Source organism: Carcharhinus amblyrhynchos, chromosome 30, assembly GCF_965287045.1.
Source record: "Carcharhinus amblyrhynchos chromosome 30, sCarAmb.v2.hapA, whole genome shotgun sequence".
Lineage (NCBI taxonomy): Eukaryota > Metazoa > Chordata > Chondrichthyes > Carcharhiniformes > Carcharhinidae > Carcharhinus > Carcharhinus amblyrhynchos.
In genome coordinates, this window is record NC_137353.1 from 5,656,807 (window position 1) to 5,678,847 (window position 22,041).

The following is a 22,041-nucleotide window of genomic DNA, read 5'->3' on the forward strand; positions in this document are numbered from 1 at the left end:
GCAAAAATGGGTTTACATAGAAGCTAGAACACTACAGCACAAACAGGCCCTTCGGCCCACAAGTTGCACCGATCCATACCCACCAAGCCATAGAACGATCTGTAACTCCCAATCCCATTAAATCCCATATACTCATCCAGAAGTCTTTTAAAAGACCCCAGTGAGTTCGCCTCTACCACCACCGACAGCAGCCGATTCCACTCACAGAGTGGAACCTCGGTCATTTTTTTTCAATATTCATTTGTGGGACGTGGGCGTAGCTGGCTGGCCAGCATTTATTGCCCATGGGAAGTTGAGAGTCAACCACATTGCTGTGGCTCTGGAGTCACATGTAGGCCAGACCAGGTAAGGATGGCAGATTTCCTTCCCTAAAGGACATTAGTGAACCAGATGGGTTTTTGCAACAATCAACAATGGTTTCATGGTCATCAGTAGCTTTTTAATTCCAGATTCTTTTTATTGAATTCGAATTCCATCACTGGCCAAATTTGAACTTGGGCCCCAGAACATTAGCTGATTTTCTGGATTAATAGACAAGCCACTAATACCACTAGGCCATCGCCTCTCCCATATATGGGATAAAGAAATATTTAAAATTTAAAACTTGACTTCCAGCATTAACGCATCATTTTGTTATAGGATTATGTTGGATATACCACATTGAAACAAGCCATTCAGCCCAGCCAGTCCATGATGGCGTTTATGTTCCACTCAAACCCCCTCCCATCTTTCCTCGTCTAAATCTATCACAACTTTCTATTCCCTTCACCCTCAACTGAGTGTCTAGTTTCCCCTTAAATGCATCTACATACTTCAACTACTCCATGTGGTTCCACACTTTTACGCTCTTTGGCTAAAGATGTTAGGGGGAAAGCAGGATCAGGCTATTGAGTTGGACGATCAGCCATGATCATAATGAATGGTGGAGCAGGACCTTCGACAATTGACAATGGTTTCACGGTCATCAGTGGCTTCTTAATTCAAGATTTTTTTTTATTGAATTCAAATTTCACCATCTGCTATGGTGGGCTTTGAACCCAAGTCCCCAGAGGATTGCCTTGGGTCTCTGGATTACTAATCCAGTGAAAATACCATCACACCACTGCCCCCTCCCTTGCCAAGTCACAAAGTGACCATCCTTACTCTTCCTAAGTGTGCACTACCTCACATTCATCTGTGTTGAACTTCATTCACAATTGTAGGGTTTATAAATTTTGCAGTCGCAAGAACTATTATAAACTGGGAGTATTCAAATATTGCCCATTTTATGTAGCCAGCACCACAATCTCTACAATAAAATGGAACACTGCTGTAGAGAGTTTTCGCTGTCCGTAGATCTGCGATATTAAAATATGCACACTTGCAATGCTTTCAGTTCCACCGAGCTACCAAACCAGAAACTTAAAACCAGCCTGGGTAGCAAGATATTAAATATCTATTTCGGGTGCAAAAGGTCCGAGACCCTAGAGTTGAAATTCACGCAAGTTTGATCCCTGTTTCACTCACCTCCAGATCTCCTCTCCTTTGTACAGCCCACACACTTTATAATTTAAACTAAACTTTTATTTTTTTCAAAAAAAATCTTGTTTTTACAAGTGCTATCAAAATCATAACACCAAAAGATCAGACATTCACAGGAACTTTCATAAGACAGAGAAGAAGAATTAGGCCACTCGGCCCATCAAGTCTGCTCTGCTGTTCAATCATGGCTGATACTTTTCTCATCCTCATTCTCCTGCCTTTTCCCCATAACCCCGATCCCCTTATTAATCAGGAACATATCTATCTCCGTCTTAAAGACCTGACCTTCACAGCCTTCTGTGGCAAAGAGTTCCACAGATTGACCACTCTCTGACTGAAGAAATTCCTCCTCATCTCTGTTTTAAAGGATCGTCCCTTTAGCCCGAGGCCGTGCCCTCTGATTCTCGTTTTTCTTCTCCACGTCCACACTAGCAGCCCTCAACCGCTCCTCACATAGAATCAGAATCCCTACAGCGCAGAAGGCCACCATTCGTCCCATCAAGCCTGCACTGACAACAATCTCACCCAGGCCCTAAACCCACAAACCCAGCTCTTTACCCTAACTAGACCCCCTGACACGAAGGGGTAATTTTGCACGGCCAATCTACCTAACCTGCACATTGTTGGACTGTGGGAGGAAAACCACGCAGACACGGGGAGAATTTGTAAAGTCCACACAGGCTGTGGCTGGAATCGAACCCGGGTCCCTGGTGGAGTGAAGCAGCAGTGCTAACCATTGTGCCACCATTTCAAGTCACTTCAATCCGGTGGCTGCAGGTCAGATTTTAAATGTTGTAGAATCTTTGGGAGGGGCGGTACTGTAAGTCTCGCAGTTTGAAACGTTTTACTCCTGACTTGAAGAGAACTAATTTTCGCTTGTGGGATTAGACATGTAGCCATTGAATGGTAACACAAGGCCAAGCTACTTCCCCACTGCAGCCTGTGTGAAATTGTTCCCTATTCCCACAGTCCTTGAACTGAACTCACTCAGAATGTACGTACACTGTAACTCAGATGAACGCTTTTAAATACTACCATAATAAATGCATGGCACGGCATTGTAAGCAGCTCATAGATTCCCTACAGTACAGAAGGTGACCATTCAGCCCATCGAATCTGCACTGACCACAATCCCGCTCAGGTCCTATTCCCATAACCCCACACATTTACCCTGATAATCCCCTGGATACTGAGGGGCAATTTAGCATGGCCAATCAACCTAATCAGCACATCTTTGGACTTTGGGAGTTAACACCCAAAGGCCTTTTGGTTGCAGCCGTTTTGTTGCAGGGCCAAGAAAAAAAAAACTGATAGGATTCAATTGAAAATAGAGCCAGAGAGGACAGGTGAGCACAGATTTAAGAAGCTGTGGGCTATTGGCAGTGATCTGGGTCTGCTTCTCTCTCAACTCCTCACCTGCGCAAGGCAAAATTATTTAGAAAGTCATTGGTCCATCATAGATTAGAACAGTTATGTTCAAAACGGGAATAGAATCATTGCCTATTATTCGCCACCTTGATCAAAGCAAGACAAAAACATTGTTGCCAATAGATGTACTCTGTTCTTGCTCTAAGAAATCTTTAGTTGTAGGGAAACCTTGCAGCAGTAACCATCATCTGGCAAAGCCACGTGACAACTTTTCTAACACTGAAAGGTGCATCAACATCAGATGTTGACAATGATTTTTTTGGGAAATTTGCAGATGGTTACCAGTTTCTAAGTTTGATCGAGATGGCCAGCAGAAATAAAAGGAAACCCTAAACAACTTAGATTTGTCAAACCATTGGTCATGTTTTTAAAAACAATCTCCATATGCATTTCTCAATTATTCAGCAAGATAAGATCTAAAACACAGCTACCATATTTACTGCGGAAAATTGAAAAAAAACAAAACGTGTGGGGGAGGGGTATTCCTATCACAACTGAAAGATTACAGGCGTGTTACTGAGAAAAGGCCACCACAAACTTGAAGACTTGGCACTTTATTTTACTGAAACCTTCACAACAGAACGTCGCAAATGATTTGAACTGGGCACCGACATACAGCACAGTAGCCAGGAAAGGCCAAAATGAAACTAAATACAGAGGCATCAGTCAGACTGTAATTACTGCAATTCCAAAGTCACGGTAGTCATAAGTTTACAAAACTGGACTTGCGTAAAACAAGTTTGCAAATACTTAGGTGTTACCTTTTCATTAGCTAACTCTTAAGGCTCACTTAAAAAGTGATGATGATGTAACACATGTCTGCAGAGACCCACTTTAAGAGCACATAATGAACCATCCACAGGAGGATAAAGTGTCCCAGTATTGCATGTGATTTCCTTCCATTTTTCTGTACAAGAAACTGACTAGCACCATGTCCTGAAAAAACATTTTGCATTGTTTGACAACCCTGCTAATTTAATCAAAGAAACAAAACTAATAAGCATGCATCATTATTAAGATCAACATAAACGTTCCTGGAAAATGGGGTATCTTCTGAGTGAGATTAATTAGGCACTATATTGGGAAGGCACTGGTCAATTTGTGGCTTTGGAGGCACCATGGCACTCAATGTTCTTTGCAAACAAATAGAATGCACAAGCATGCACGAATCAAAGTGCATTCAAATTATTAAGCAGGGGAGTTAAATGAGGCTGCACTATGCAGTACCTGTAAACTAAAACCAAAAAAAGCCATACATTTCAGAAATTGGCCATTTTGTAATCAGTGAAAATGTCACTATGCCAGGTGTCCTGCATCAGTTGTAAGGTATTGTTTAAAAAATAAAACCCTCTAGAGAAATGGTTCTTTGAGAATTATGATGACGGTCTTTATTCAAATCCAGCAATTCTTATTCCAGATGCTCATTACTCAGCGTTCAATTACTCCGAAGCTAAATATTTAAATCAGACCGAAAGACATAGAAGAAAATTTCCTGAGAGAAATTTTCAAGCTTCCTTTGAATTAAAAAATACACGACTTAAGGTTAAAAGGTACCCAAGATTTTTGAAATGAGAATTCAAAGCTTTCAGAGTGTAAAAGAGTTAATGGTGTTCAAAATCTCACCTTCTTAAACTCAGTGAATTGAGGCAGAGACTAGAAATAAGCTCAAATAATATTTTTTCCTTTTCTAAAAAAAGCATCTAATTATATGTAAAGTTAAGGAAATTATGGCATGCTGATAAAAACTTAAATTAAATTGAGGGCACTTTAGTTGTGGACTAAGTAGTCCAGGCTATCACTTCAATTATGTCAAATGAAAATGATGATTATTTTTCCCTGCAGAGAACCCCATCATGTGGATTGTCCATAATCCTCATTCTGGGTATTTAAAGAAGAGAACATAATTATCTAAAATATTAAAAGTTAATGTGGTTAAAGTGGGAGCAAAACATAAATCTTAAAAAAAAAGTCAAGTTTAAAATCACTCTGAAACAAGAAGCTCACAAGCAAACTATCGATCTCCAAAAAAAGTGTGTCCTGTAAATGCTGAAGTTCTGAAATTATGAAGTTTTGAAAGCATCCCCCCTTTCCCCAGTATTTTGGGATGAAACTTTTAAAAATATATTCGATAGCTTAGAATTTCCAAGAGAAAGTAAATAATGTTGGAATGATTTGGCTCCTACTTTAGTTGAAAAGTTCCTAAGTTTAAGAGCACAGTACGATTTTGAAATGCTTAGGATTGAAATGCAAAGGGAGTTCAAGTAGTTTTGATACACAATTGAATTATTCTAACATAAATGATATATGATTGAAGGAGAAACTACTTATTTCTATTATTTGCACTTGTGACTTATAAGAAATTAAAGTGGTAAGTAATGGCTGTAGCAAGTTTAGACTAAATTAAAAGAGAGACTAAGTACATATTAAGAGCTGGCTGCAATGTGTTAAAGTGGATAAGGCACCATTGTTAGTTTAAAGTTCATTTCTGGTCAGCCTCTTCTCAACCTCACGAGACACATTCGCAGACATTTAAAACATGCCACACCTTTCAAAAGCTAACTTGTTCCTAACCGCCAAGAATTATTCAATCTTCACCAGTGAGTGAAATAGACAAACTTGAACACTGTAATGCATTATCCCACGGTTCACCAGGTGATATTTCAAATCGTAATGAATACTACCATAACAAGATGCATTTTTAAAAATCACACAAGGATCATTTCTGGTTGCAGGGTGGGGGGGGAGGTAGCTTTAACTTCTTAACTATGTAAACTTATTTTTTAAAAAAAACGGAATCTTGCTACTAGTTTCTTCCACTAAAATTACTGTAAATTAGTTGGGACAACATTACACAGGAGTCAAAATGCAAAAACAAAATACTACTCGGTTTTGTTGAATTTGTATGAACCCAAAAATTAGTAATTCTCAGGCCCCTACATTGCTTCCCCCCGTAATCCATGAAGGTTTTAACAAAAATATATAATATTAGCATCGGGTTTACTGCAAAAAAACCCCCAGAAATCCAACTTGGACACATTAAGAACTAATGCAGCAGGTTTGTAGAAGTTGCACTTGCTTGCATTGTGATTTTAAATAGGGAAACCCACCCAAAATCATAAATGGCAGTTTAACACTTGGACAAAATTGATTTGACAAAAATATAACAAGGCAAAAATCAAGAGACATCTTGGCCATGAAGCATTTGAGCCAGTTAATAATATTAATGCTACTCGCTTTCTTCTGTACATCAGTTTGTCAAGAACTTTGCCAATGGACACAAAGATTTATGAAGCACATTAGAATTTTTCTGTCCAGTTTAAAATCAAATAAGTGGGATAATGAGGAAATTAAGCTTCAGTGTCTTAAAATTAATCTTGAAATGAATGAAATGGGCATACTGACCAAATGACATTTGCCAATTCTCAATGCCAATTTTTGGTACATCTTTAATTAGGTTGTCAGCTTTCAAAACTAGTGCAAAAGGTGAGCGCTTATTGTGGTTGGATGGTCAAAATTAAGGTGAATTCTATGAAGTAGACTCGGCTTTTTCAGTTTCCAAAATGGGTTAATAAACAAAAAATCTGGCCACTGCGTAGTTTGGGCATTGATGTTGGAAGATCGACAGCTGGACATAAATGTCAGCTTAAGCACCCTGGCAACTCTGAAGGGGAGGAAAAAAGGCTCATTCCAGCGATTGGTTCTACACAGTTGTTTCTCGTGCTTTAAGGTTTGGTGCCGAGTATTGTCGGCGCATTCTTGGTGGGGTAGTGAAATGGTTGTGATGTGATCTGTCAGTTCTACAGTATTCAACTGCTTGGAAACAATTTTCATAAGATCCGCTGTTGAAGTAATACGATCGCTGGTGGTTGCGGCGCTGGTGGTGTGTAGGGGACTCTGGCGTCCGACGACCATCCGATGACGGTAACGACTCAGTTGAGTTTGAGGTCTGCCGACGCAAGCCGTGCTGCTGCTGGCCACTGCTGAATGAGTTGCTCCGCCAGCGAACCTGCTGCTCGTTCCTGTGCTGCTGCCTGTTGCCTTGGTTGTACCCTCTGCCCGAGCCATGTGGGCGCCACGAACGAGGTTGATTGCGGTTGTTCTTCTCGTTGACATCTTCCTCAGAGCCGCCTCCACCCTTTGGGTCCCTTTCAACAACGAATTCTACTGCCTCCTCGTCTGTTATGATTATGTGCGTGCCAGGGCTCCAGGAGTTTCGGTGACTGGGGTTGCTTTTAAAAGGGAAACGCAGTTTCCGGTCCTGGGGTGGGATGAACCGGTGTGGCCCACTCTGCCGCCGCAGCTGTTTGGTGATCTCTTGTTGCTGCAGGTTTTTCAGACGAATTTGCTCCAGCCTCATCCATCGCAGACGACCACGCCTGAACTCTGGATCTTCAGACATGAGTTTCGAAACACGTTCATCCTTGCTGATCTCATCCTCGTTTGCAGAGTCGCGTCTGTCTTTCTTGTTGCTTCCGTCATTGCTCGAAACGTGCTTCCCTTGCTGCTCTTGAGAATCGATCAGTGGAAAGACTTTCTCCATCTGCAACATTTTGTTACGAAGAATCTTTATCTCTTCTTCCTTCGTATTATTCTGCTTCTTGACTTCTTGCAGAATATTTTCCAGTTTGTCTACATGGCACTTCAGGTCATCCACATCACTCGGAGTTTTCACAGTGACTATCACATCTTCAACCCGCTCCTCTCCAACACCCACCGTGTCCCATACATCTCGTGCGACAGCTCGCCAAGAGTCTCTCTCATTGGGATCTTTCTTTCCATAAGCAGCGCACAGCTCCTTCATTTTAACAATTGCCAGTGCCTCAATCTCCTGCCTAGTATGCCTGAAATCATTCAAGGCCACCTCATAACAGATCTCCTTTACGGCCTGGATCTTAAGGTCTGAAACGGTCACCCATTTGGGGTCTTTGGTAATTTTACGCCGTTTGGGAATCTGGTAAACTTTGATCTGTTCGTGTTTTTTCCCACTGCTGGGTAGGCCACACTTTTTTACAATGGTTTGCAGCTTGCTGGGAGGTAGCTTTTCCCTCAGGGAGGTTATCAATCGCCAACTCTCTTCACATGATCTCTTGTCTGAATCATCCCCACTATCAGAATCTGCATCCTTTAAAAAAAAAACCAAAAAAATGCCCCAAAACAACCGAAATTAAAATTAAACCCAAAAATTCAAATTGAATGAAAACAAAGAACTCAAAATCATGAACAAAACATCGGGGAATGGAAGAACTACGATGAGTTAGGTGAACATGCTTAAAAGCTTTGGTACAAAAATCAAATACACAATTATGGTCCAGAATCCCAAAAGATTCAAACACTTTGTGCAAATATTTTTAAACTCAGCTCGATGTTGCCTCTGCCGTTCAAGGTTAAACAGCACTTTCTTCTAGTTACCAACTTGCTTACTTATGTGACTTTTGAGATGTTTCTTTGGGTTATTGTACAGGTGGACATGCAATTTTCAGCACGAGGCCATTCAAAAATATTTGCAGAAATAAACCCAATCATTTATACATTCTGCACCACAATTCTGCAGATGATTATTTTGACAAACAAAAGGGAAACAAAATCCAAAATGTCAACTTTTTGATGCTTAATGTTAAACTGCCCTTTTACATTTATACGGACAATTTCAAACTTATTTTTATCCCCCTTTCTGAATTTCAAAGCTGCACCCGAGGCATGCTACAAACATGCAAAAAAGTGATTGCCTCTTTGCAATCCTGATTTTAAACGGCAGGATAAATGTGTAGTGCGTCCAGTTTGGTACAGAGGTCAAATGGATGTTGTTAAGATGGGTTAGTAATGCGGGTGCACATATGAATGCAGTTAAATCCAGAGCAGCCAATACTCAGATCAATGCTAAAACAAAGCCAAGATGTGTCTTAGAGTAGCTTCTCATTCTTGCACATATGGGAATAGGATTGTTGAGGTCCACCGACCATCATCAATTCCTTTGAACAACTTAACATCAGACCAAAAGGCTTGGATCAAAAAACTTTCATTAAAAAATACACAGGTTAAATTCGATCGAAGATTTCACTAGACTCCTTCGTGATGTCTCAAGTGTTGCATTATTCTAGCAACATGGACCAATGAAAATATTTGTGCTGGGGGTTTTTCTTAAAAATTATTTGGAGATCAGGCTTAAGCAAGAATGAGATACTACTACCAACTTTTAAATCTGGGGAAAAATAAGAAAGGCGGCTACATAAACAGTTATCATCAGTCTAATATGGAATGTTGAACATAATTGATCACAGTAAACATCACAAACTCAAATCATTCAGAAGATTAATGTTTTGGAACAAGCAAGGCATCAGTACATTGTCACCTCAAAATAGCAAGTGTTTACTATCTCAAGGTGAAATGGGAAGAATGAGGCCATTATGGGCAGCATAAAGGTATTGAGATAAGAAATCAGCTTGAAGGTCCATTGCTGTCCTTTTCAGAAATAAAATCACAGCATTCAAATTCTTAATTTTTGCTCTGCATTAGATGCATTTAAAATTAATTGCTACAAGTGATCAAGGTGCTAGAAGCCTGGTAGAAATTTTGCTTTAAAACCAAGAGGAGAAAAATCACCCTTGCTGGACGTGCACATTGATTTATTTTGATTAATTACTTACATTTAAAAATAAAAATCAACTGGCAAAGAATCAAATCAGCTGATCAACTAAACTTAGCTACTTAATTGGACAACAGTTAGACTTTGTCGCTTTTATGAGTGTGAATTCAGATCTTATGTTGGGGTTCAAAAGATGATTTGTGTACCATGCTAATGGGATTGGGGAGAGTGTAGGGTGTCACATACTACTGAAATTTACAGATATATCATTTACATAAATGCTAATGCATCAGAGGGAAGCTCATCCTGTTTTTGTTAAATGCTTACAAAACAACGTTGAATCCTATTCTATCATCTGTTTCACTTTAACATTGAATAGATTCTAACTGGTAATCTTTGACAACGCTAGCTGTACCATGATGGCTCTTCCTGTTTCCTTAGTTGCTTCACAAGGACAATTAGGGAAGGCAGGGTGAACAGTATTAGCAGCATGTTTTTAAAATGTCTATCAATTTTTTCATCAGATGTTTAAAAAGTCCAAGTGACCTTTTTCTACAATGTTCAGAAATCTCCCATAATCAGCATATCCCTGGAACAATACATCAGAACCCCAAGTACCTCCTGCTGGGCTATAGTTCCACAGCCATCAGGCACCCTTCTAGTGGCTGTACAAGTCAATGTGGCCATTCATAATGTACTAACCCCGGGAGTAAGACTCAGTTGGCTACCCTGTCAAGGCCACACCCAATCCTACATTTGTTCAACAGTCAGAGGTGGGTAAGTGAAGTACCGGTAGTGGACAGGGCACTCAGAACTTTTGATAATTCCCTCTTCCCTCATACCCAGGTCAAATGTAATTTCCCCCCTACAATATTGGCAGAGTCCAGTTAGCTGAGCATAGACTGGAGATTAAACCAATAACTTATTTGACTCAACAACTGTGTGGGACAATCAGGAAGGCTTAAGTGCTCTCTAAATGCTCACACGGATCAAAGTGAGGGATGCTGATACCAAAAAGAGGAACTCTCTCCATTTCAGGAACTCAGTTTGAGTATCAAGCCTGCCCATTAGATGTCCAGCATCATTAAGTTTTAAGTTTAAGTTTATTTATTAGTGTCACAAGTAGGCTTACGTTAACACTGCAATGAAGTTAGTGTGAAAATCCCCTCGTCACCACACTGCGGCTCCTGCTCGGGTACACTGAGGGAGAATTTAGCATGCACCTAACCAGCACGTCTTTCAGACTGTGGAAGGAAACCAGAGCACCCAGAGGAAACTCACGCAGACACGGGGAGAACGTGCAGACGCCACACGGACAGTGACCCAAGCTGGGAATCGAATGCAGGTCCCTGATGCTGTGAGACAGCAGTAGTAATCACTGTGTCACCGTGCCACCCCTTGGTGGAACAAAGCTGAATATCCTACTGCATCAGTGTGGCACCTCTCCAATTTCCACACCAAACATCATTAGGCCTCTCCAAGAGAGACGAGCAGCTCGAAACAAATTATTCAGACTCATTGCCCATTGGGAACTGTAGATTTCCCAAAGGAGTCTTACAATCTGAACAGGAAGATAATTTCATCCATCAACCTTGATGTGAAAATGAAGCCCTAGAGACCAGCCTTGCTACCAGCCAATTCCTATCTCACCTTCACATTTCAGGAACAAATCTATAGGCTTATGAGGGTAATATCATAGAAAATTTACAAAACAAACCACAAGTCTACAGCATCAATTCAAAAAAAGGCTAATTTCAAAAAGGATCTAAAATAAAGTTTGTCTCTAAACCGTTACAGATCTGAGCCATCCCGTTTCCTAATCTCACAAGAAAAAGGCTCATCTAACTGATCCAAGATCAGAATTATTTGCTGCTAACTTTGCCATCATTTAGTTACTTCCACCACCAACCTTCCTCCCAAGTTCTGCCCTAAAACTCAACTAGTTCATGTAAAATAGTCATGTCCATTTAAAGATAGGATAGTTTTATTTCGCAACAGCTGCCTTTCCTCAAGAAAATGACACCCTTCTATAATTATCCCATTAGATTTGTTGAGCGGATAGCCCTCGTCTCCCTCAATATGTCTTGCTGCTGGACATTGCTCAAATATGGCAAAATCGTTATTTCTCCAGAAGGCACGAGGAAGATCGAGTCCCATGCAAGAGAAGTGGATCGTACCATGCAGTTTTAAATGGTCCATTTCAAGACTCAATCACAAAGAGCTCAATGGAAAGTCAGAGGTAGAAGAGGTATTGTGCAAAATTAGTAGTGTCTGGAAATCAACAAAGCAAGCATGAACAATCCACTCATTTCAGGCCAGTATAATGCAATAAAAAAACATCTGACACACACAAGAAATGTTAGAATTAAAGTGAGTCAAAAATTCTTACCAAGCGTTGTTGCTCCAGAAGCAGGTCTGCCTCCTCCTTCTCTTTCTTGTATAGAATCTCCATTTCCTGAAGCCTATTGAGAACATAATATTTTAGCTGTGTGAATACAGGGCCCCAGTGGTTCATTGCAGACCCAGGTATGGGCACAATTGAAAATGTTTGCCAAACTCATTTCTGGTTTTTGGTAAAGCAGTTCAGCGAGCAAATAGTTCCTTGTATGTGCTCACAGAGTGTGCAAGTTACACCCTTCTTGAGAGGGATGTGTAAGTAATAAACAGTAGACAACACTACAGCAGGAGTAGAGAGGTGGAATGTTTAAAGTTTATTAAAATTTATTTATTAGTGCCACATGTAGGCTTATGTTAACACAGCAAGGAAGTTACTGTGTAAATCCCCTAGTTGCCACACTCTGGCACCTGTTCAGGTACAGTGAGGGAGAATTTAGCACAGCCAATGCACCTAACCAGCGCATGTTTCGGACTGTGGGGGGAAACCAAAGCACCTGGAGGAAACCCATGTAGATTCAGGGAGAACATGCAGACTCTGCACAGACAGTGACCCAAGCTGGGAAAAGAACCTGGGTCCCTGGCACTGAAGCAGCAGTGCTAACCAACTGGGCCACCATGCCACCCTGATGGGGGCACAGGCAATTTTAGATAGATTTGGAGTCTTTTCAAAGTTCCAATCAGCAGCTAGAGCAAGGCTTTATGCAATAGGTCTCATTGGGAATGAAGAAAAGAAATATATTAGTTATACCCCCAAAACATTTTTCCAAATTGCAGTGATAGATTTCCAAAAAAAAGACTTGTGGTCTATCCTTACACATGTTTCTTTAACAGTAGGCATTGAAACACTTGGCACTGTGGTTAGCACTGCTACAGCACCAGGGACCTGGGTTCAAATCCGGTCTTGGATCACTGTCTGTTTGGAGTTTGCACATTCTCCCCGTGTCTGTGTAGGTTTCCTCCGGATGCTCTGGTTTCCTCCCACTGTCCAAAGATGTGCAGAGTAGGTGGATGGGCCATGCTAAATTTTCCCTTAGTGGCAGGGGGAATAACAGGGTAAATATGTGGGCCTGGGTGGGATTGTTGGTGCAGGCTGAATGATCTCCTTCTGCTCTGAAAGGATTCTGTGAAACCCGAAATAGGAGTTTATTTGATATTTCATTGCCTACAGCTTTTGTGCATGGGATAATGAAAGAATGCAACAATGCCATTGGAGTATTGAAAAGCTCAAATGAAATGAATGGAAAGCAATATTTTGTTTTACCTGTAACTGTTAGAACTATGATGTTTTTTCTCTAATCGATGTCTCTGAACAGGCTGCATCAGTCACGAAAGTGTGCGAGCAGCTATTAAAATAGACAGGAATTTGGACTGCACTGCGCCACACAAAACAGCTGTGATATCTCACTTTCAGTGACACAACTGGAGTTGATTGCACCCCAGAGTCCACATTAAACCATTAACACATCCACCCTTACATATACTAGTCCAGCTGCACCAGACCAATCATTTTTGATCAAAAAAATATTCCATACTGATCAGATGAACATCTGGTGCTGCAGGAATTAAGTACACCTCTACATTAGGCAAAGTTTAAAAACTTCCAAAGGAGGGATCTGTGCAGGTAAGCATGCAAGATAGTGTGCATGGCTACATGCAATGAAATCCAGTGCAGATACAACCTAGCCAATGCAGGTAGGACACCTTTATTTAATGCTTGGGTCATCGAACATTAATGACCCCCAACCACGCAAGCGTGAGCAACAAGGTGCATCACTTGTGTAGCAAGAGTTGGCTATTTTTAACCTGCACATCTTATCTGTGCACTTGCAATCTTACTACAAGGTCCATCTTTAGCATCATCATCACTTAAAATGATGATGAGGAGCATACCAGCCATGATTGAATGGAGGAGTGGACTGGATGGGCCAAATGGATTAATTCTGCTCCTATATCTTATCACCCGAACCATAAAAATTGATCCAAATCATAGGTTTTCAGAGAAAGAAGTTTCCAGGTTGGATTTACCTTTTTTCCATTTCTTGTTTCATATCTATGCCTTGTTTTTCCAAGAGTTCTCGCTGGGCAAAAGCCCAGTCAACAGGTTCGACTGGCGTCTCAGCAGACGGGGTCTTCTCACGTTCCGCACGTGCCTGCTCAGGATGATTGAATCGGAAGACGTGATTCTTGCCCATGATAATACGATTCCCTAAAGCAAGGAGGAGCCAACAGTTTCATACTTCAGGATAAGGCAACTAATATCAGGACAGGCAAAAATTTATCTCACTCACGCCTTTAATGTAAAAGAAAAACCCATCCCAAAGCATATACAAAAGCATAAATATAATACTGCGTTACATACAATGATCTCAGGCAGATGACGAAAAGCTTGGTCAAAGAGGAAGGTTTTAAGTATTAAGGAACCTCCTTTTGTGATGTAATTATGCCGTGATTCTAGACACAAACTTGGCTCCAATGATCCATTCGATTGTGTCATTAGGTTTTGATGTTAAGATGTTTTGGTCTGTAGCTACTGTTCAGCGCCCGTGGGATCTAACACAACAAGGCAAGAGACAAATAGCTGGGCTTCCCACTTGTGGCTCCTGACTCTTGCTGGCTAGTGGACATGTGCAAGTACTTGCATCAGCTTGGATACTGTGGCCTCCGTTGTTAGTCACCTGCTGATAGACTTCTTATCCTTCACCCCTCACTACCCTTAAACCAAATGGCTTTGCTAGGGCGGTTGCCTCACAGCACCAGGGACCCGGGTTCGATTCCAGCCTTGAGGTTTTGAGTTTGCACATTCTCCCCGTGTCTACATGGGTTTCTTCCGGGCGCTCCTGTTTCCTCTCATAGTCTGAGTACGTGGAGATTAGGTGGATTGGTCATGCTAAATTGCCCTTAGTGTCCCAAAATATGTAGGTTAGAAGCGGGTTTAGTGGGATAAATCCATGGGGTTATGGGGATAGGGCTGGAGTAAGATGCTCCTTTGGAGAGTCAGTGCAGACTTGATGGGCTGAAGGTGCCCTTCGGCACTGTAAGGATTCTATGATAGGCCATTGCCAAGGACAAGAGTCAGCCACATCGAACTATAGAATCCTACAGTGCAGGAGGCTGTTATTTGGCCCACTGAGTCTGCAGTGACCACAATCCCACCCAGGCCCTATCCCTATAACCCGGACACGGTAGCACAGTGGTTAGCACTGCTGCTTCACAGCTCCAGGGACCTGGGTTCGATTCCCATCTTGGGTCGCTATCTGTGTGGAGTTTGCACATTCTCTTCATGTCTGTGTGGGTTGCCTCCGGTTTCCTCCCACAGTCCAAAAGATATGCAGGTTAGGATGATTGGCTGTGCTAAAAAATTGCCCTTAGTGTCCCGAGATGTGTAGGATAGAGGGATTAGTGGGTAAATATGTAGGGATATGGGGGTACGGCTTGGGTGGAATTGTGGTCGGCGCAGACTTGATGGGCCGAATGGCCTCTTTCTGTACTGTAGGGTTTCTATGACTATGATTTCTATATCCCCATGTATAACCTGCTAGTTAATTCCCCTGACATTATGGGGCAATTTAGCATGGCCAATCCACCTAACACACACACCATTGCTGTGGGTCTGGAGTCGCACGTAGGCCAGACCAGATAAAGATGGCAGATTTCCTTTCCTAAAGGACATTAGTGAAGCAGATGGTCTTTTACAACAAATCACTGATAGTTGTCTTATATCCCAGATTAATTGAATATAAATTCTATTAGCTACCCTGGGGAGATTTGAATGTGTCCCCACCCCCAAGTGCATTAGTTTAAGCCTCTGGGTTACTAGATGAACGACATTACCACTACCTCCCTCCCTCTCGACTAGGAAAGTATCAAACCACAACAGACAGTACAGCACAGTACCGTAATGTAGTCTTAAAGACCATGCGAATCTAGACCATACAGACCAACACTTCAATCTTTACTTCACCTACCTGAACGTAGTTTCACTGGATTGCTGACTCGTTTGCCATTCACATAAGTTTCAGATCCTTCACAGGGCACCAGAGTGACAATGACTGCAAAGGCAAGTGAGAGTGAACAGATTGGAGAATTGCCAAGTCATAAAGATGCGAGAGCAAAACCGCGCTGCCGGATGCCTGAAATACATTCCCGAGGAGCTGCTGCTGACCTTCTGGAGAAGCAGTGGGCCGATCTGTACTCTGCATCTACTGGTGCTTTACAATCAGCAGCCCCTTTTAAACGCGCGTGTATGAGGCACGCACCTAGTGTCACCAGCACATCCACAAGCTGCGGGTGGCTTATGCGAATTGCACCATTCGCAAAACAAAAACAAAACCACCTAGCCCTCCATTTTTAACATTTACACTATAGCATTTATTGACCCTAACTAATATCCCAAAAACACAAACTCTGGACTTTTCAAGACAATTACATTTTAAAATGTCTTTTAACTTTAGGTGTAATTAGGAATTCTGGAGGTATCTCAGCTTAGTCTTGTTATTATGAAACCCACTGAAATTGAGTGACAGTAAGAAGTCTCACAACATCAGGTTAAAGCCCAACAGGTTTACTTGGTAGCACACATTTTCAGAGCGCTGCCCCTTCATTGGGTGAGACGAAGGAGCAGGGCACCGAAAGCTCATGATGCCAAATAAACCTGCTGGACTTCAACCTGGTGCTGTGGGACTTCTCACTGTGCCCACCCCAGCTCAACGCCGGCATTCCACAAATTGAGTGACAGTTTTCACATCTTCCCACAGTGACTCACAGTAAAAGGGATGGTTACTTTAGTGAGACACAAACTGGGAGAGACAAGGTAGATGTCGCTGTGGTGACGTGTAAGAATTTGTCTTCTGTTAAAAAGTAAAGGATGAGAATCTTTGAAGATTTAAGGAATAAGGAATTGCAATGGGGGTCCTTGCTGATGGAAGCTGCATTGGATCTTGGCGACTCAGATTGAGTGGAATGACTTTCAAAGGACAATGGAATTTGTTACCTATTGTGGCGAGGAAAGGCAAGCCTGCAGGTAAGTTTAAATTCTTCACTGGGTCATCTAAATGTTTTATTCATTCATTGATGAAATCAACGAACCCAGTGAACCAATCCTCTATCCATGCTAACCCATTACCTGTAATGCTGTGCACATTTATCTTATGCAGCAGCCTTTGATGTGGCACCTTGTCAAGTGCCTTCTGGAAATCCAGATATACCACATCCACTGGTTCCTCATTGTCCATCGCGCACGTAATGCTCTCAAAGAATTCCACCAAATTAGTCAAACATGACCTGCTCTTCATAAACCCATGCTGCATCTTACCAATGGGACAATTTATATCTAGATGTCTCACTATTACTTCCTTGATGATAGATTCAAGCATTTTCCTTCCTACAGAAGTTAAGCTAACCGGCCTATAATTACCTGCCTTTTGTCTACTTTCTTTTTTAAACAGTAGTGTATATTTTCTGTTTTCCAATCTGCAGGATCCACCCCAGGGTCCAGCGATTAAATTAAACTCAAACTCCACTTTTCAAAACATGATTCGAGTCTCTGTTAGAAAGGATAATTGGATGCATAAACATTCCAACATCCTGTTAAAAAGGTGGAATAACATTATAACCTGATGCATGCAAAGCCACATTAATCTAATATATGGTCCCAGACAATTTGATTTTAAGCGTCTCCTATTAATTCCAATTTTTTTCTCCAAAAACCGTTAAGAGTCAAAATCCGGCAGGGAGTCTGTCCTGAGTCAGCTGGTTTGGAGACGCTATATCTATAGTAGGGTCCACAAAACCCTATTCAGATTCCAGGAACTTGCAACTTTGATCCAAACATGAGAACAATGAGGTAAAAAACCACTTATTTGATGAAGAGACTAAGCACAGATCTAAGGCGGAATTGATTTGTTAGTTCTTACCTTCTCCATTTTGATTCTTATCACTCCTGAAGCTACAGTGCTCTTCTCTGATGTGTGCCCCACTAAGGACAATATCCTGACGTCTCTGGGCATCTGCCTGGCCAACCCTTATAATTAAAAAAATACATATTCACCACATTTAAACATACACCTGAATCACGTGAAATTTCCATGTACTACTGCGTTAAATAGCTCATTATTTGACCATTTCACTTCGAAAGGAAACCAGAACTAGAGGGCACAGCCTCAAAATAAGGCGGGGGTGTGCAATTTGGAACAGAGTTGAAGAGGAACTTCTTCTCTCAGAGGGTGGTGAATCTCTGGAATTCTCTGCCCATTGAAGTGGTGGAGGCCACCTCGTTGAATATGTTTAAGTCACGGGTGGATAGATTTCCGATAAGGGAATTAAGGGTTATGGGGAGCAGACGGGAAAGTGGAACTGATCCACTTCAGATCAGCCATGATCTTATTGAATGGCGTGGCAGGCTCAAAGGGCTAGATGGCCTATTCCTGCTCCTATTTCTTATGTTCTATTATTATGACTGGCACAGTGCTGCTTCACAGCGCCAGGGACCCAGGTTCCATTCCAGCCTTGGGTGACCGGAGCATCCAGAGGAAACCCATGCAAACATGGGGAGAATGTGCAAACTCCACACAGACAGACAGTCACCCAAGCCTGGAATCGAACCCGGGTCCTTGGTGCTGTGAAGCAGCACTGCTAACCACAGTGCCACGCCTACACTAACACAACTTTGTTAAAGTAATACCCCTCAATGTTTGATTCTTCCTGATATCCTACTACCAGACAAGAAAACCTTGAAGCAAAAATGGTGCCACTCATTAGACAACAAGGACAATGCACTATTAGTCTGTTCAAAATGTTGACTGTAAAACAATCAGAATTTCAATTTTTAATATACAACTTCATTTTTCTCGGTGAAGTCTCTGGTTGGACAGATTAACTAGTCTCTATGCTGTACGTTCTACACAATTACTTTGGTGGAAATCCCCTCCAGGGGTACCAACAAATTACCAAACAAAGTATAATGCGGTTAACATGTCTTTGAGTAAAATATACTAAAATCCTTTATTGATTATACGATTTTTATTAATCAGAATCTGTTCATATTATCAAAATATCAAGGAAAACAGATGGGGTACAGAGAGGGGGGGGGGGGGGGAACCATTCCCATTGGAGGGTCGAGACCACAGAATCCCAACAGGCCTTTCAGCAGTCAAATTTGGAAACACTTCTGCTCACAAAGCTAGTAGAAATTTGGCACCCTCTCCTGCCGACAGCAATTGGTGCGGGATTAATTGTGAATTCTAAAATGGAGATTGACAGATTTCCATTCCCCAAAGATCTGTCAGGGAAGGAAATCTGCCATCCTTACCCGGTCTGACCCACACCTGAGCCACAGCAATGTGGTTAACTCTCAAATGCCCTCGCAAGCCACTCAGTTCAAGGGCAATTAGGGATGGGCAAGAAATGCTGGCCCGCCAGAGATGCCCACATCCCATGAATGAATAAACAAAAAGCAAGGGAAATAGACCAAAGCTGGGTAAGGTGCAGTTAGGGTCATAGACCATCACCATTGTGATGAATGGTGGTAAAGGTTGAAGGGATAAATTATCTACTCTTGTTCCTATGCTCAAATGATGTCCTTCACCCTGGCAGAGTTTGACAAAAGGAATTTGAGTGCTGGCTTTGCCAGTGAGATATCAGGTAGAGCTTAAAAGATTTTTAAACAGCTGGACACTGGACTTCAATGAGATCGTTAATAAGTCTGGGGATGAAGGGTTATGGGGAGCAAGCAGGAAAGCGGAGGAGATGAGGCCGGGTTGAGATTAGCTACGATCGTAATGAATGGCAGAGCAGGCTCGAGGAGCTGAACTGCCGACTGCTGCTCCTCGTCCTTATGTTTATCTTCTTGTTCAACAGCATAAAATTCTGATAAGAATCACAGTGTGATGCATTCAAAAGTTATCAAACTATAAAAATATCTGAAATCAAATTTCTTAATTCTTGTAAATTCAAGAAAAGGTTAGATTTCAAAACCTTCTGACTACTTCAGTTTCACAAAAATCTAACCTTCTGAACGGAAATTTATTTTAATCTGCAAAGTATCTATCACGATCAAGCTTTATAAAGTTAAGAGTCAGCAATTCAGTGTCATTGGTTGCCACGTTATTCAAAGTGACTTGACCTTTCATCTAGTCATATAACCTACCTTGTGATGCCATCTTTGATGTAGTACAGCAGACACTCTGACATGAGAGGATCCTCATTGAGGTTCACTAGATGTGGAGTCTGCCATGAAAATGAGAACAGTGGGGAAAAAAAACAGGAGAACAGCTTATAAACAACAGAGCCAAATTTTGCTTTGATTATTCTTTGGAGCGCCAGACCCCACCTTCCCCCCTCAGTCAAAACTAAGTTATGTTAACAAAAGTGTTAACAAGAGATCGAATGAAATGCTGTGGGACGGCGCGGTAGCACAGTGGTTAGCACTGCTGCTTCATAGCTCCAGGGCCCTGGGTTCGATTCCCGGCTTGGGTCACTGTCTCTGTGGAGTTTGCACATTCTCCCTGTGTCTGTGTGGGTTTCCTCCGGGTGCTCCGGTTTCCTCCCACAGTCCAAAGATGTGCGGGTTAGGTTGATTGGCTATGCTAAACGTGCCCCTTAGTGTCTTGAGATGCATAAGTTAGAGGGATTAGCGGGTAAATGTATAGGGATATGGGGTTAAGGACTGGGTGGGATTGTGGTCAGTGCAGACTTGATGGGCCAGATGGCCTCTTTCTGCACTGTATGGTTTCTACGATTCTATGAAATCAGATTGCATTTCAGTGATCAGTCTGGGTCTAATGTGTCCTTGAAATAAGCTTAGCTCGAAGAACTGTGATTTTCTTTGGAAAAATGCCAAATGTTTACAACAAAAATGAAATTGCCAAATAAAAACAGACTTCAATTCACATTTTAGAACACATTTGAACTTTCTGCTCAGTCACAGCTTATATGTTTTATCTTTTAAAAATATATAATAGCATCATAAACATAATCTATAATGGATACAACTTCTCACTGCACTTCCATATTATTCAGCAAGCTCAGTGAAGCTGCTTTGTGGAGGCAATTTTAATAATGGATATATTTACTTTAAAGAAAAAGTGAATGATCACTGCTCACAAATGGAATTGAAATAGGATTATTTAAAAATGTTAACAGTAATTTTTAATTTTGGGGGAGGAAATATAACAATGGCCACAGCTGGAAATTGAGGCTTGAGTTTTTGTAACATGCCTTTAAGGGGCTGCATGACATCACCGGAAGGGAAATGTCTCATGAAATCCAGCCTTAGTTTCATCTTTGCCTTTGATAGAAAATGCACGCATGCACACTCTACCTCTGTATAAATGTCACCTTGTGTCTAGTCTAATAAATGAATGCACACGTTTGTACAATTCCTTACGTGCAACTGGTGCGTACATTATAACAACACGACAGAATACCCAAACTTCCACGTGGCCAACAGAAAACTCATTCATCCAATGAGATGAAAGAGCAGAATGGAAACAGTTATGCCAACCACATCCATCCATTCGTAATATTCAGTTTCAAAACTGACAATTAAAAAAAAATTTGCTGTGATCATCCTTAATTTGACCTTTAAATTAAAAAAAAGGGTTCAGCCTTAAACTACACTTTTGGTCTCATGACTTTTTAAATCGCATATTCACTTGACTTTAGCTCAGCAAATATATAACAAAGAGGCAGGCAGCAAGATAAGAGCACTTTACACTAGCACGATACTACAGGGAGGGAGCAAAACTGACCTACAATGCAAGGGTCTAACAGCCTTCCAAAATATTCCAAGAGAATTTTCAAATATTCAGAACAGCATTCCCAGGAAGCTTTTTCACAAACTACCACTAAGGTTAAACTATCACAAGTTAGAATACAGGTATGGTGTCTCCAAAAACCAGAGCTAACTGAATACTGGACACTTTTTATAAATTGTCTTGCATCAAATTTGTTATTAAATGAGTAAAATAATTTACTGGGACAATTTGGCGGGTTGGTACGTTGGTCTAGTTATTGGCCGGTCATGCTGCTCTTCTCTCACGCTTCAAGCAACCCTCAACTCCACCTGACCCGAGTCAGCCTTACTTGCCAGGTTATTTTTTTTCCCTTTAATGTTA

General features: G+C 41.5%; 1 protein-coding gene across 21 annotated transcripts in view; it reads right to left on the reverse strand.

Annotated features, from left to right (window-relative positions):
* The window catches only part of kif1b (kinesin family member 1B), a 223,871-nt gene that overhangs the window by 85,998 nt on the left and 115,832 nt on the right, over positions 1-22,041 (reverse strand). For 19 of the 21 annotated variants that reach the window (XM_080215363.1, XM_080215361.1, XM_080215347.1 and 16 more), the window contains 5 exons: positions 20,073-20,152; positions 17,842-17,948; positions 15,895-15,978; positions 13,955-14,135; positions 11,922-11,994 (listed from right to left, as the gene is read on the reverse strand). In XM_080215363.1, coding sequence (XP_080071489.1) covers positions 11,922-11,994; positions 13,955-14,135; positions 15,895-15,978; positions 17,842-17,948; positions 20,073-20,152 — 525 coding nt within the window. Of the gene's footprint in view, positions 1-5,690; positions 8,072-11,921; positions 11,995-13,954; positions 14,136-15,894; positions 15,979-17,841; positions 17,949-20,072; positions 20,153-22,041 lie in introns of those variants that run through there. The other 2 variants (XM_080215366.1, XM_080215364.1) reach the window with 1 other exon arrangement.